Source organism: Mustelus asterias, chromosome 17 (genome assembly GCF_964213995.1).
Source record: "Mustelus asterias chromosome 17, sMusAst1.hap1.1, whole genome shotgun sequence".
Taxonomy (NCBI): Eukaryota; Metazoa; Chordata; class Chondrichthyes; order Carcharhiniformes; family Triakidae; genus Mustelus; species Mustelus asterias.
The window spans coordinates 16,211,821-16,228,323 of record NC_135817.1 but is presented as its reverse complement, the minus strand read 5'-3'; the positions used below and the strand labels follow the sequence as shown (position 1 = coordinate 16,228,323).

Sequence of the window (16,503 nt, the reverse complement as noted above, 5' to 3'; positions counted from 1 at the left end):
GTCTGGAGACAATTCACATTTCTTTAACCTGTGCCTAATGCTCTCTCCACTCACATTGTCTGTACCTTTAAGACTTGATTAGCTGTAAAGATTCGCATTCTAATCAGTATTCTGTAACTTGAGTTTGTGTCTCTGTATGCCTTGTTTATGAGCAGATATCCATTCCATCTGATGAAGGAGCAGTGCTCCGAAAGCTAATGGCATTTGCTACCAAATAAACCTGTTGGACTTTAACCTGGTGTTGTTAAAACTCTTACAGCAGCAGTGTACACAGGTGCAATCTCACCAATGCCTTGTATAGTTACAGCAACACTTCCTTACTTTTATACTCTATTCCTTTAGGTATAAATGCCAAAATTCAATTTTCCTTCCTTATTACCTGCTGCACCTGCATACCAGGATCCCTCTGTACAGAAGAACCCCAATGTACAAGATGCACCACAGCAATTCACCAAAGATCCTTAGACAGCACCTTCCAAAACCACTTCCATCTAGAAGGACAAGGGCAGCAGATACATGGGAAGACCATCACCTGCAAGTTCACCTCCAGCCACTCACCGTCCTGACTTGGAAATATATCGCCATTCCTTCGCAGTCACTGGATCAAAATCCTGGAATTCCCTCCCCAAAGACATTGTGGGTCAACCCACAGCGCGTGGATTGCAGCAATTCAAGGCGGCAGCTCACCACCACCTTGTCAAGGGCAACTAGGGATGGACATTAAATGCTGGCCAGCCAGCAGCGCCCATGTCCCATAAATGAATTTTTAAAAAAACACTCTGGCATAGTGAATTCCACAGATTCACAACCCTTTGAGAGGGTTAGTTTCTTCTCACCTATATTTTAAATCTGCTACCCCTTGTCCTAAAACTATAACCTCTTGTCCGAGATGTAGAGAGGAAGCATCCTCTCTACATCTACTTGTCAATACCTTTTATCATCTTATACACCTCAATTAGATCTCCTCTCATTCTTCTAAACTAAGAGAGAATAGGCCTAAACTGCCCAATCCCTCTACATTAGGCAAATCCTTCATCTCTGGAGTCAGTCTAGTGAATCCCCTCCGAACTGCCTCTAATGCTACTATAACTTTCCTCAAATATGGGAACCGAAACTGTGCACAAGCGCAATCTCACCAGGTGCAATCTCACCAATGTCTTGTATATTTACAGCAACACTTCCTTACTTTTATCCTCTATTCCTTTAGGTATAAATGCCAAAATTCAATTAGCCTTCCTTATTACCTGCTGCACCTGCATACCAGGATCCTCTGCACAGAAACGCTCCAAAGTCCATCTCCATTTGGATCATAAGAATGGGCAAAATGCTCTTAGCATCACTTATTAAAAAGTAAAATGGGAACAATGTTTTGGGGTTTCAGGATGTTGGGAGGCCCGATTTCAACTCTGTGAATGGTTAAAATCAGACCCAACATTGGGTGGAATGGGGCATCTCAGCTGCTGGTGGGGGAGCTGGCAAGAGCTCTGGGTCACGTTGTCTGGGGAAGGCCTGTTGTATTAAGCACCAGTCAGCATATGAGTGGTCAGCTGTGGGCCTTCTATAGGATCAAGGACCCCAGTGTGGGATGCTAGGTGGGTGGTAGGGGGTGACTCACAGAAATCCCCTCACTCCCTTGGTACAATTGCTAGGTAGTTACTTGAGCTAATCCCAATTTTTCTTTTGCCCTGCTTGTGTGCAAATGCCTCGCTGGATTTTACTTCATTCATTTACAAAATCAGAACACAATGTCAAGCCACTGAACCATTCTCTGTGACACATTGATGAATAATCAACGGCTTCTTCCCCTCCTCACAACAACTTTTGATGAAGGTAATCCCTCCTTAAAAGGTTCACCCAATCACACATCAGCTAAAACTCAGACTATTAGTTTTAAGATGCTACTTGAATCCTTTGAACATTACCTGGTCGGTATTGGACCTAAGACTGACTACATGTCAAATCCCACTCTGATCATTCCAAAATTGAAATACTGGCAATTTGTAGCATCCTAAGAAGATGCCCATAAATGTTACCGTATCACTCAACTCTTCTCACTAATGTCCTTCAGGTAGACTAACCCACCCATACTGACTGCAGGTGCCATCAGGATATCTAAAGTTAAACAATAACAACCACTTTGGTGGCATCAGCCACAAGGATGTTTAAACATAGGCACCTTGATCAGCCACTGAGTGTCTGACAAGAGCCCCCACACCAGCAGCCCCTGCCCCCTTCTCCCCACAAGCAAATATGACAGAGATAGAATCATAGAATCCCTACTGTGGAGGCCATTTGGCCCATCGGGTCTTTACCAACAATAATCCCACCCAGGTCCCATTCCTGTAACCCCACATATTTACTCTGCTAATCCCCCTGACACTAAAGGGCAATTTAGCATGGCCAATCAACCTAACCCGACTGTGGGAGCAAACCGGAGCATCCGGAGGAAACCCATCTCAGACACAGAGAGAATGTGCAAACTTCACACAGTCACCCGAAGCCGGAATTGAACCTGGGTCCCTGGCGCTGTGAAGCAGCAATGCTAACCAGTGTGCCACTGTACTGCCCATAATGGGAAACAAGACCATTAAGTGGGCATCAATTTCTCAATTAAAGGTCTCAAATGGCATCAGAGGTGGGAAGGCTGCCCACAAACCTTCTCAGCCCAGACTTCATTAGGATAGAGCACAAAGTTGATGGGGTTCCCATCCCGCATCTTCTAGTCCAAAGAAAAGGCCTTTTTGCTTCCAAACTCACCTTCGGGAAGAACATTAAATTCTGCCCATTAGAATTAATTTCTCTCTCTCTCTCGACAGAAGCTGACAGACCTGCTGAATATTCCCAGCATTTTCTGTTTTTGAATTTAGATCCACAGTGTTTTGATTTTCTATTTGATCACCTGGCCATTTACACCATTAATGGGAGCTTGCTGTGCCCAAGATGTCCATCATATTTACTGCAGGCAAACCTTACAAAAAACATCAACTGGCTTTAAAGCACTTTGAGAAATATGTGAAAGGTGTTATATAAATACAGGTCTGCAAGTTAGTAGGGCTTGCAATTCATTAACAGCAGTAAAATATCTTGAGGCAAATACAAGAATCTCTGGTATGCAAAATAAATAATCGGATTTTCATAGACAAATCCACCCGAAGTTCATTCATATCGATCATCGACAAGATTTTAACTGACGCTTGTAATAATGAGCAGTTACTCACTTCTGTCCATTCCACGTTATTATTTCATTAAGTTTCATGTAGTCATTTTCACCAGTGTTGAATAAATATTCTCCATCACCTGTTCCATTCGTCTGAAATTGTATTAAATGCTGTTATAGAAAGTGCATTTAGCTGAACCTCACTATTGATATCTCTCCTCTGTGACCGATCTAACATGCCTGTATTTAAAGTGGATATTAGGTACACGATAATAAATTCAGCTATTTTTAAATGATCTTTTTCATGGCTGACAATGGTTAATTATACCCCAACTACAGTGCTATAATTCTATGGTTAATTCTGTGAGACCTGATGGAGGTCTTTAAGATAATGAAGAGGATCGATAGGGTAGACTATTTCCAATTGCAGGTGAGTTCACAACAAGAGATACCCCCTGACGATCAAATAAAAATTTTTACATTGAGTTCTTGAAGCATGGACAGCACTGAAAGGCAGGGTTGGTGCAAACATGAGGAATGATGAGAAGCGTGGTATTTGGAAGTAGATTTAAAGGAGGTTATAAAAACCTGCAGATGATCATTTCAGCTGAATGGCCTATTCCTGGAACTGTAAATTCGTCATAATTTTCTGACTATGACCAGGAGAAGGCCATACAGCCCCTCAAGCCTGATCCCCATTCAATAAGCTCAAAGCTGGTGTGTAACCTGACTCCATATATTTGCCCTTACCCCATATTCCTTAATACTGTGGACAGCAGCATTTCTCAAGTTCGGCCTTAAAATGCATAATTGAATCTACCAGTCTTTGTGTAGAAATATGTCTGACTTGAATTCTGGGCCTCAAGATCTAGACTCCCCAGCCAGTAGAAATACTTTCTCTCTATCCTGTTCCCCTTCCGATCATGAAAGCTTCACCTGGGTCACTCATTAACTACCAAGGTTGAAAGAACTAGTTCAGTTATTATCTCCTTCTAGCTTAACCCTTGGAGTCCAGGTATCATTCTAGTAAATCGACTCTGTGCTCCCTGATAATAATAGCTGACCATGGTAAACTATCATCCCTCATCATTTTTTGAAACGTCTGCAGTCTTTAATATGTTGACTACACCATCTTCCTCCATTAACTCTCATGTCCGGCTCAGTGGGAGTGCCCTTGCTAGTTCCATCAAGAGCTATCTGATGGTTGGCACAGTGGTTAGCACTACTGCCTCACAGCGCCAGGGACCCAGGCTCAATTCCGGCCTCGGGTCACTGTGTGGAGTTTGCACATTCTCCCTCTGTCTGCGTGGGTTTCCTCCAGGTGCTTCGGTTTCCTCCCACAGTCCAAAGATGTGTAGGTTAGGTGGATTAGCCATGCTAAATTGCCCTTTAGTGTCAGGGGGAGAAGTAGGATAAATACCAGAGTTCCAAGGATAGGGCCTGGGTAAGATTGTTGTCAGTGCAGACTCGATGGGCCAAGTGGCCTCCTTCTGCACAGTAGGTATTCTATGATTCTATTCTATGATTCACCTCCCGAAATGGCTTCTTTTCCTACCCCACAGCTGCACCATTTGGAGTTCTCCCAGAATCTACCCTTGATCCATCTCTTCGTCCTCATCTATATCCCGCCCTTAGGGAACATTGTCTCTAGAGACGGGCTCAGGTTCCACATGGACACCAAGCTCACACAGCTCTACCTCATCACGACCTCTCTCAACTCTTTGATTATTGCAGTGTTGTTGTTGTTGTCTAGTTTCCAACTCTGGGTGGATGTTGCCTTCAGCAATGGTGTAGTAATTTGGGCTTGTATTCTCTGTAGTTTAGACTGTGAGGTGATCTCATTGAAACATATATGATTCTGAGGGGACACATAGTCTAAAATATAGATGCACAGTCTCAGGATAAGGGGATGATCATTTAGGACTGAAGTGAGGAGAAATTTCTTCACTCAAAGAGTTGAAATCTTTGAACTTCTCTACCGCAGAGGGTTGTGGAAGTTTTATTGTTGAATAGAAAGATGTGCGGGTTAGGTGGATTGGCCATGGTGAATTGCCCCTTATTGTCAGGGGGACTAGCAGCATAAATGTGAGATTATGGTGATAGGGCCTGGGTGGGATTGTTGCCAATGCAAGCTCGATGGGCCAAATGGCCTCTTTCTGCACTGTAGGAATTCTATGATTCTATACTTTAAGACTGAGATTGACAGAATTTTGGCCTTTCAGAGAATTAAGAGATGTGGGGAGTGTGTGAGAAAATGGAGTTGAAGCCATAATTGCACTGAATGGCAGACTTCACTCGATGGGCCGAATGGTGTACTCCTGCTCCTATTTCTGGTGTTCCTGTGGAGCAGGTTGATCAAAGACATTTGATCTGTGTTTCACCTTGGGACATTAGTCAGTAAGTGCTAGATAAATGGAAATTGTTGATAAAAATTACAAAAAGTAAGCATTAAAAATGAAACTCAAACAGGAACTACTTAGTATATGGTCTTTTTACATTCATTTGTGGGACATGGGTGTCACTGGCTGGCCAGCATTCATTGCCCATCCCTAGTTGCCCAATGGCAGTGGAGAGTCAACCATATTGCTGTGGTTTTGGAGTCACATGTAGGCCAGAACAGGTAAGGGCAGCAGATTTCTCTCCCTACAGGACGTGAGTGAACAACATGGGTTTTTCCGACAATCAACAATGGTTTCACAGTTATCAGTAGACTCTTAATTCCTGATACTTTAAAAAAAAATTGAATTCAAATTCCATCAACTGCCGTGGCAGGATTCAAATCCTGGTCCCCAGAACATTAGCTGAGTTTCTGGATATGGTGAACCATAGATGGTTACCACTATGGGTACTTGTACATATGTTACTCTTGTTGCTGTTGGGGTTAGGGTTGGGGAGTTCCACCTGTTAGCATTGTTCTGTGGTACACTCCGTTTGGCTCTGCCTTCTTACAGGGGTATAAAGGTCACTGCTACTTCCTAGTAGCCCTTAGTCTGGGATAGTATTGTTAAGCAGTGTGCTCTATTCTTGTTGTGAATAAAAGCCTTTATTCCCGGGTACGACCTTGTCTCCCGTGTGAATCAATCGCGCATCAATTTTATTCACAACAAAATACCGAATATTTTGTTCGAAGAAAAATGGAGCAGATGCTGAAACCCGATCGGCTAATCTTGGATCCGCGTGCCGCGGGAGCGTCGAATACCTTCGACCATTGGTTGAAGTGTTTTGAGGATTACATCGACGCCTCAACAGCAGTCCAGTCCGACGCCGACAGATTGCGGGTCCTCCACACCAGGGTGAGCGACACTGTGTATGCAACAATCCGTGATTCCCAAAATTATAAAGAGGCCATCGAATTACTCAAGAAGCTGTACCATAAACAGCCGAACGAAATTCATGCTCGTCACCTACTAGCCACTCGACGGCGGCAGCCCCGGCGAAACTACGGGACAGTACCAGCGCGAACTTCAACAGCTAGCCAGAGCGTGCAACTGCAAGGAGGTGTCCGCTACTCAATACACCAACGATCTTATCCGAGACGCGTTCGTGGCGGGAATCGGCTCATCCTATATTCGCCTGCTGGAGCATGGTAACTTGGACCTGGCTAAGACGGTAGAATTGGCCGATGCAATGGAAACGGCCTCCAGAAGTCTCGTAACCTACCCCACCGACCACGTGGGAACAGCATGGCAAGCACAGCCACCGCCTCAACTGTACTCGGCGGCTCCTCGGAACTGCACGATAATACTCTCAACTTCAGACCTGACGGCTGCGGCAGCTCCTGGAGGCCCACGGTACTATTTCTGCGGATTGGCGAAGCATCCTCGTCAGAGATGTCCAGCCAGGACGGTGTTTTGCTCCGCCTCTGGAAAGAAAGGGCACTACGCAAAAGTGTGCCGAGCAAAGACCCCTTCCAAGCCCAGCAGTGCTGCGTGTGACTCCCCAGGATCCATCTCCTCGTCTCCGGCCTCGTCGATGTCTTCAGCTACGTGCGATCCACGGACGCCGCCATTTCCTATGACGACGACGCAAGCCACATGCGACCTGCGGGTGCTGCCATTTTCAACATCATCGACCACGTGCGATTCGTGGGCGCAGCCATTTTGGTCGACACCGGCCACAGAAGACCAGCAGGGGTCCTCGTCGTCGGCTATCTCAGCTGCCTGCAGTTACACTCGGGATCCAACAGTGGCGTCAATCATCCTGGACCAGGCCAAGCCTCACAGACTCGACAAGTCCATGACGGACATAGAGGTAAACGGGCGTCTGGCACATTGCCTGTTTGACAGCGGGAGCACGGAGAGCTTTATCCATCCGGATACAGTGAAACGGTGCGCTCTCCGTGTGCAAACTGTCAGGCAGACAATCTCCATGGCGTCGAGGTCCCGGTCTATAGTCGTTCTTGGGAGCTGTGTGGGAACCTTAACGGTGCGGGGCACAGTTTACGAGAACTTCAGGCTCCTCATGTTACCGCACCTTTGCGCTCCGGTACTCCTGGGGCTAGACTTTATGGTCCACCTGAGGAGTGTGACCCTGCAGTACGATGGGCCACTCCCTCCACTTTCAGTGGGAGCACAGCAGCCTCCAAATTGTCCAGCGCGCTCCACATGCAGTCTCTCGACACTCAAAATTACCCCGCCTTCCCTATTTGAAAATCTCGTGCCAGGCTGCAAGCCCATCGCGACTAAGAGCAGGCGTTACAGCGTTGAGGATCGGATCTTTATTCGATCTGAGGTTCAGCGGCTCCTCAGGGAAGGGATCATCCAACCTAGCACTAGCCCATGGAGAGCACAAGTCGTGGTGGTCAAGACTGGAGACAAGCCCCGGTTGGTCATAGACTATAGTCAGACCATTAATAGGTACACGCAGCTGGACGCGTACCCTCTCTCGCGCATATCTGACTTGGTCAACCAGAATGGCGCAGTACCGGGTGTTCTCCACCATCGACTTGAAGTCAGCCTACCACCAGCTCCCCATTCGCCCAGAGGACCGCAAATACACAGCCTTTGAGGCGGATGGCCGTCTCTACCACTTTTTGAGAGTCCCTTTCGGCGTCACTAATGGGGTCTCGGTCTTCCGGCGTGAGATGGACCGAATGGTGGACCAAAACGGGCTACGGGCTACCTTCCCATACCTGGACAACGTCACTATCTGCGGCCATGACCAGCAGGACCACGACGCCAACCTCCAGAAGTTTCTACGCACTGCGACTCTCCTGAACCTGACCTATAACAAGGAGAAGTGCATATTCAGCAAGCACCGCCTAGCAATCCTCGGATACGTGGTGGAAAACGGGGTCATCGGCCCCGATCCAGACCGTATGCGCCCCCTCCTTGAACTTCCCCTACTCACTAGCATCAAAGCACTGAGAAGATGCTTAGACTTCTTCTCGTACTATGCACAGTGGGTCCCCAATTATGCGGACAAAGCCCGTCCGCTCATAAAATCTACCTCTTTTCCCCTGGCAACAGAGGCTCGCCTGGCCTTTGAAGGGATGAAAGCCGACATCGCGAAAGCCACGATGCACGCTGTCGATGAGTCCATCCCCTTTCAGGTGGAGAGTGATGCATCTGATTTCGCCCTGGCCGCCACACTTAACCAGGCGGGCAGGCCCGTCGCCTTTTTCTCCCGCACCCTCCAAGGCCCTGAAATTCGGCACTCCTCTGTGGAAAAAGAGGCCCAGGCCATTGTGGAGGCCGTACTGCATTGGCGTCATTATTTGGCTGGTAAACGATTTACCCTGCTCACGGACCAGAGGTCCGTGGCCTTTATGTTCAACAACACGTTAAAGGGGAAAATCAAGAATGATAAAATCTTGAGGTGGAGAATCGAACTCTCCACCTACAACTATGATATCATGTACCATCCGGGGAAGCTTAATGAGCCCTCAGATGCCCTGTTGCGTGGAACATGTGCCAGTGTGCAGGAGGACCGGTTACAGGCCCTCCACAATGATCTCTGCCATCCGGGGATCACTCGGTTTTTCCATTTTGTAAAGGCTCGGAATCTGCCCTGTTCCATAGAGGATGTCAGGTCGATAACTCGAAGTTGCCAGGTTTGTGCAGAGTGCAAGCTGCACTTCTACCGGCCTGACAGGGCACACCTCATTAAGGCCACTCGCCCTTTTGAACGACTGAGTGTCGACTTCAAGGGGCCCCTTCCTTTGACAGATCGGAACGTGTATTTCCTCAACGTGGTTGACGAGTACTCCCGATTCCCTTTTGCCATCCCCTGTTCTGATATGTCCTCTGCCACGGTCATCAAAGCCCTGCGGGGTCTCTTTACCCTGTTCGGTTACCCCAGTTATATCCACAGTGATAGGGGTTCGTCGTTTATGAGCGACGATGTGAGGCAATACCTGCCCTCCAAGGGAATTGCCCTGAGTAGGACTACGAGTTACAACCCCAGGGGTAACGGACAGGTCGAGAGAGAAAATGCTACAGTCTGGAAGGCTGTTTTACTGGCATTGAGGTCTAGGGGTCTTCCAGTCTCCCGTTGGCAAGAGGTACTTTCTGATGCGCTCCATTCAATCCGGTCCCTCCTGTGTACGGCAACCAACGCTACCCCACATGAGCGGATGTTTACCTTCCCGAGGAAGTCTTCCTCTGGGACCTCACTGCCGTCTTGGTTGACGTACTTAGGACCTGTCCTCCTGCGGCGGCATGTTAGGGCCCGCAAGTCCGACCCTTTGGTTGAACAGGTCCACCTCCTCCACGCCAACTCTCAATATGCCTATGTGGCATATCCTGACGGGCGAGAGGACACGGTCTCTATCAGAGATCTGGCGCCTGCAGGGGTCCTGGAAATCCCAGTCACTCCCGCACCCCTGGTTAGGATTCCTTTGCCCATTCTCTCCCCTCCTGACTCGGCGCGGCCAGCATCGGGACCTCAACTTAATCTTCTTACTCCCGTGTACAGCTTGCCTGAGTCCAGGAGATTGTCGCCACCTCGAGGTCCACAGGTGTGTGAGGAACTGGAGAAGTCACTGGACACCACCTCGGAGAGAGGGTCGTCACCACGGTCACCAGAACCAACACTGGAGCCAGTACTGCGGAGGTCGCAGAGACGGTACGGACCGCCGATACGGCTGAACTTGTGAACATATGGACAGCTCGTATTGTCTCCTTACCTCGCCGGCCTTTGTTTTTAAAGGAGGGGTGAATGTGGTGAACCATAGATGGTTACCACTATGGGTACTTGTACATATGTTACTCTTGTTACTGTTGGGGTTAGGGTTGGGGTGTTCCACCTGTTAACATTGTTCTGTGGTACACTCGGTTTGGCTCCGCCTTCTTACAGGGGTATAAAGGTCACTGCTACTTCCTAGTCGCCCTTAGTCTGGGATAGTATTGTTAAGCAGTGTGCTCTATTCTTGTTGTGAATAAAAGCCTTTATTCCCGGGTACGACCTTGTCTCCCGTGTGAATCAATCACGCATCACTGGATTAATATCTCCACCTCAAGATAATATCACTAGGCCATCACCTCCCCGCCTGTCAAAGATGGACTTTATGCAAAGGCAAGATGCAGAAACTTCCAGAATTCTAAACACCCAGAACAAGATACTCTTTCATTAAATGTGCTGTGGAATGGCGATTGATCACCATGGCTCTATCCAGACTGCAGCAAGATCCCACACTCCACATCCTACGATACACAGGACCAATGCCATGGAAGTTTGACGAGTGATGGTTAAATTCCCTCTAAGGGCAAGCATGGCAATTTGCTTCTTAGAAGTATTAATCTCGAGCTGTTTGAAACCTGTTCCAATTACTCACTCCGTAGAAAAATCCAAATTGGCTACTTGGGAAAATGCTTGGCAACAGTTGATGACCAAGTTTCAGCACAGCATCCTCATAACCCCACAGCCACTCATTCACACTGTGAGTCTGGAAGAGTGTGCTTCTCCTCAGGGTAAACAATGTTGACACAATGGTTTTCTTCACCATCCCGCTGTGCTTTAGCATCTGTAGCAGAGTCTGGAAAAGGAAATGAAATGAGAAATATCAATCTCCTTCTCACAAACAAAGCCCCTATGAGCAACCAACTATCACTAATGTCTGAAAAAGAAAGTATTTCAACATTGACCATAAAATCATTGGCAGTTACCATATGGAAACGTGAGTGTTAATGCAGCGAGGCTTTATCACAATGAAGGAACCTTCCTGAGTAATGGAAAGAAAATGTCAAAGCAAATTTGCACTATCTATTACTGGGCTATCTCAGTACTCTATAACTATTCTTACTAGTGGATCCATTAAATCAGGATCTCTTGAAAATGTTACTACTTGCATTTAACTCCCCTCAAACAGTGTGATCCAAATAAACGTGAGAAAATGTCAGTCTGAGAAAATGTGCTGGCTCCAATTCCCAATGGTGCAGGTTTCTGGGAAACTAAAAGTCGCCGATAGATGGTCAATAGAGAGGGGTCTTTCTGTCAACAATGGCTTCTCTAGGCTTAAGAATCTAGAACAAGGTGCCACACTCCCAGGATAGGGGGACAGACTTTGAGGGCTGAGGTGAGGAGAAATGTCTTTGGAATTCTCTACCCCATGGGGTTGTGGATGCTCCATCATTGAGAATATTCAAGACTGAGATTGGTAGATTTTTAAACAATAAGGGACCGGAGGGATAGGGGAGATAGGCGGTTGAACTTGGAATAGGAGGTTGAGGATGGATCATCATCTTGTTGAAAGGTGAGGCCAAATGGTCCATCTTGCTTCTATTTCTTATGTTGTTCAGGATGGGTGTACCCTTTAAACATATACTTTTAAAAAATCTTGCATGGAATGTGGGCATCTCTGGCCAGGTCAACATTTAGTACCCATCACTAGTTGCCCTTCAGAAGGTAATGGTGAGCTGCCTTCTTTAACCACTGCAGTCCATGTGGTGTAGGTACACCCAAGGTGCTGTTAGGGAGGGAGCTCTAGGATTTTGACCCAGCGACAATGAAGAAATGGCAATATAGTTTCAAGTCAGGATGGTGAGTGACTTGAAGGGAAACTTACAGGTGGTGGTGTTCCCAGGTATCTGCTGTTCTTGTCCTAGATTCGGAAGGTGCTGTCAAAGGAATCTTGGTGAGTTGCTGCAGTGCATCTTGTATATAGTACACACTGCTGCTACTGAGCGTCAGTGGTGGAGGGAGTGAATGTTGAAGACAGTAGATGGGGTGACAAACAAGCGGGCTACTTTGTCCTGGACGATATTGAGCTTCTTTAGTGTTGTTGGAGTTGCACTCAAACACTACTTTCATGGTTTATATTAATATTTAAGAGAGGAGGGGTAATTCAATTTGCAAGTATAAGCAAATTAAAATTCTGGACCATCAGGCCCCTAAAGTAATGACAATTTTAAAAGTGACTAGTGTTTATTTAATTGTAGCATTAGGAGATAGAGCTTTAACATGGCAGATGGGTTTGTATAGTTGGTAATCTGGAGATGGTGTGCCTGGACTGCATTCTCCTGTCTTTGTTAGAGGGGCGAGTTATCCATGCAGACCTCAGCGCTAAAACAACAACTACCGAACATCCCAACCACCTCTATTACCGTGGAGATAAATGATTCAGAGTGGAGCTTTGGTTGGAATTCTGGGGGAGGGGGTTATCCGTGGGATTGTGCCAAAACATTTCAGAGTCAGAGATTTGGAAGCCCCGAATTCAGAAAGCAGAGTAAAGGAATTGTCATGATATTGGGGAGCAAGAGAATTGAGCCATTAGAAAGGGGGGAGCTGGTAATAATTTTCTGTTGAAGTCACTGAGCAGGAATTGAGAGATGGAAAGTGACAGACCTTACAAAGCAGCCTTAGAAAACATTGAAGTTGGTCCCAAGAAAGTGGATCACCTTTGAGAACCTAATAAGGAGCTAAGACTTTCTGGCGGGAGTCATTGTGGCAAAGGGAAGGTTACACTTGCCAGGGACCCAGGTTCAATTCCTGCCTTGGGTGACCATGTGGAATTTGTATGTTCTCCCCGTGTCTGCATGTGTTTCTTCCGGATGCTCTAGTTTCTTCCCACAGTCCAAAGATTTGCAGGTCAAGTTAGGTTGATTGGCCATGCTAACTTGAGCCTTAGTATCAGGAGGACGAGCAGGGTAAATACACGAGGTTACAGGGATAGGGCTTGTGCAGGCTTGGTGGGCAGAATGGTCTCCTTCTGCACTGTAGGAATTCCATTACTGTGTTTTATTAGGTTTTGCAATATAATGTAAATTCCCAAGCCTGTGCCATTAGCAGTGTTTGTTGTAATTGATTCCTGTATAGCAAAATACATTTGTTTTAAGCTGTAAAAACTGGTGGCTTAATTCTTTCAGTAAATATGTGTATTTTAAAAAACATTCCTGCTCTCTACTGGGATCATAACAATAAATAAATTACTTACAACAAGTGGAATGTTGATTGTTGTTACAAGGTCATTTCTCGGGTCACCGACAGACATTGTTGGTTCAAATACGAAGCTTCTGTGAGTAGTAGCTGATACACTAGCATTGCTGTATACTGACACGTTGGTTCTGTGTCTGAGCTGCCTGTTTAAAATGAGATTGATTAGGGGCTGTTAGGCAATAGTTGCATCACAGTGGAATGTTAAGTATTCTGATATAAGGAAATAAGGAGAAAATAAGAAGCACCACTGATTTTAAACTAAAGGAAGCAGCAGGATTTAAGACCACAAAGTGTGATTCGAGATATCAAAATGGACATCCTTGCTCACCTCAGCTGCGTGCTGACATTATGACCCCATTGGGACCCCGAGTTGAGATTTTGATGCTGTGAACTGTGAGTCAGCAATGGCTGCCTTAGAGCTCGGACTGAATGTTAACAGCTACAAGGTCCCTTCAAATCCTCGCCATTTATTGGTGGGCAGCCTGACAGACAAGCCTCCCTCTACCCCAAACCCATTCTCCTGCACATTTAGCATGGCCAATCCACCTAACCTGCACATCTTTGGAATGTGGAAGGAAACCGGAGCATCCAGAGGAAACCCATACAGACACGGGAAGAATGTGCAAACTCCACATACAATCACCAAAGGCTGGAATTGAACCCGGGTCCCTGGCGCTGTGAGGCGCCGTGCCTCCCATGGATTTCTTTGTCACAAAGACTGAAACTATCCAAATCAGGTTTCTCTGCCACATTACTCTCTTCTACTAGCCTACAGAGCCAAATGTCCTCTGCAGCATACCCCCATGCCTGAGCCCTGGACTCTCAACTTTCTCCTCAAACCCTCTCAGCTCATCTGGTCTCCTGTGTGCTCCATCCGATTTACCCTAAACTGCTGACATCCAGCTTCCCCTGCTGGTCCCTCTTTGCTGATATTAGAACACAAGAACAAGGAGCAGGTGTAGGGCATTCAGCACTTTTGAGCCTGCTCCACCATTCAATACAATCATGGCTGATCTCATCTCGGCATCAACTCCACTTCCCTACCCATTCTATGTAACCCTTCAACCCATTACTAATTAAAAAATCTGTCTATCTCCTCTTTAAATTCCCAGCTTAGTCTAGCTACCAAAGATGTGCGGGTTAGGTTGATTGGCCATGCTAAAAAAATTGCCCCTTAGTGTCCTGAGATGCGTAGGTTAGAGGGATTAGCAGGTAAATATGTAGGGATATGGGGGTAGGGCCTGGGTGGGAGTGTGGTCGGTGCAGACTCGATGGGCCAAATGGCCTCTTTCTGCACTGTAGGGTTTCTATGATTCCATGATCATCCGGTGGCTCTGACATACATCATTATGAAGTGCTTAAAAGGTTAGTCATGGCACAAATCAATTCCAGCCTTCCGGATTGCCTGGATCCACTACAGTGTGCTTACCGCATCAATAGGTCCACAGCAGATGCCATCTCCCTGGCCCTGCACTCAACGCTGGAACATCCAGATAATAAAGACTCCTATTTATTGACTACAACTCAGCCTTGAACAGCATTATTCCGATGAAACTCATCTCAAAACTCCATGGCCTGGGCCCCAGCTCCTCTCTCAATGACTGGATCCTGAACTTCCTAACCCACAGACCACAATCAGTAAGGATAGGCAACAACACCTCCTCCACAATCATTCTCAACACCAGTGCTCCACAAAGCTGTGTTCTCAGCCCCTTACTATACTCCTTATACACCTATGACTGTGTGGTCAAATTCCCCTCCTACTCGATTTTCAAGTTTGCTGATGAGATCACCGTATTGCGTTGGATCTCAAACAATGATGAGACAGAGTACAGGAATGAGATAGAGGTTCTGGTGAACTGGTGCGGCAACAATAATTTCTCCCTCAATGTCAACAAAACGAAGGAGATTGTCATTGACTTCAGGAAGCGTAGTGGAGAACATGCCCCTGTCTACATCAACGGGGACGAAGTAGAAATTATCAAAAGCTTCAAGTTTTTAAGTGTCCAGATCACCAACAACCTATCCTGGTCCCCCATTATAGTTAAGAAAGCCAACCAACACCTCCACTTTCTCGAAGACTAAGGAAATTTGGCATGCCAGCTACGACTCTCACCAACTTTTACAGATGCACCATAGAAAGCATTCTTTCTGGTTGTATCACAGCTTGGTATGGCTCCTGCTCTGTCCAAGACCACAAGAAACTACAAAATGTCGTGAATGTAGCCCAATCCATCACGCAAACCAGCCTCCCATCCATTGACTCTGTCTACACTTCCCGCTGCCTCGGCAAAGCAGCCAGCATAATTAAGGACCCCGTGTACCCCAGACATTCTCTCTTCCACCTTCTTCCTTCGGGAAAAAGGTACAAAAGTCTGAGGTCACGTACCAACCGACTCAAGAACAGCTTCTTCCCTGCTGCCATCAGACGTTTGAATCGACCTCTCATTAAGCTGATCTTTCTAGCTATGACTGTAACACTATATTCTGCACTCTCTCATTTCCTTGTCTATGAACGGTATGCTTTGTCTGTATAGTGCGCAAGAAACAATACTTTACACTGTATACTAATACATGTGACAATAAAAAATCAAAGATAGTCCATTCCACAGATTCGAAACAATTTTCTCTCCTGGGGCATCTCATTGCTGTCCAAGTGCACTAGGCCCAAATAAAGGATGCACAGCGCAGAGGAGAACAGAGCCTTTGGGAAACAGGTGGCGTTGGCTCTGTGCAGGTGGTGGGGAGATTGGGCAGTAACCATCTGGACAGCGCAGAGGGTTTTCATCCTCCTGGCACTGGGGTAAGGGGCAAGACTGCCAAATACTATTGTTGGTGATGGGAGGGCGTGTGTGATAGATGGGGGCTACTGAGAACAGGCATGGCTACAACTGCCAATGGGGGCTTCATGCCCAATGGTAATGAGGAGCAACAGTGTCCATGTGAATGTCAGACTCTGGACATTAGGGAGG

At 46.7% G+C, this 16,503-nt stretch overlaps 1 protein-coding gene across 2 annotated transcripts in view; it reads right to left on the bottom strand.

The window, feature by feature from the left end:
- LOC144506133 (lysosome membrane protein 2-like) overlaps nt 1-16,503 on the bottom strand; it is an 80,923-nt gene that overhangs the window by 43,366 nt on the left and 21,054 nt on the right. For both annotated transcript variants that reach the window (XM_078231962.1, XM_078231961.1), the window contains exons 3-5: nt 13,530-13,674; nt 10,932-11,132; nt 3,219-3,310 (exon numbers count right to left, since the gene is read on the bottom strand). In XM_078231962.1, the coding sequence (XP_078088088.1) occupies nt 3,219-3,310; nt 10,932-11,132; nt 13,530-13,674 (438 nt within the window). The remainder of the gene's footprint in view (nt 1-3,218; nt 3,311-10,931; nt 11,133-13,529; nt 13,675-16,503) is intronic.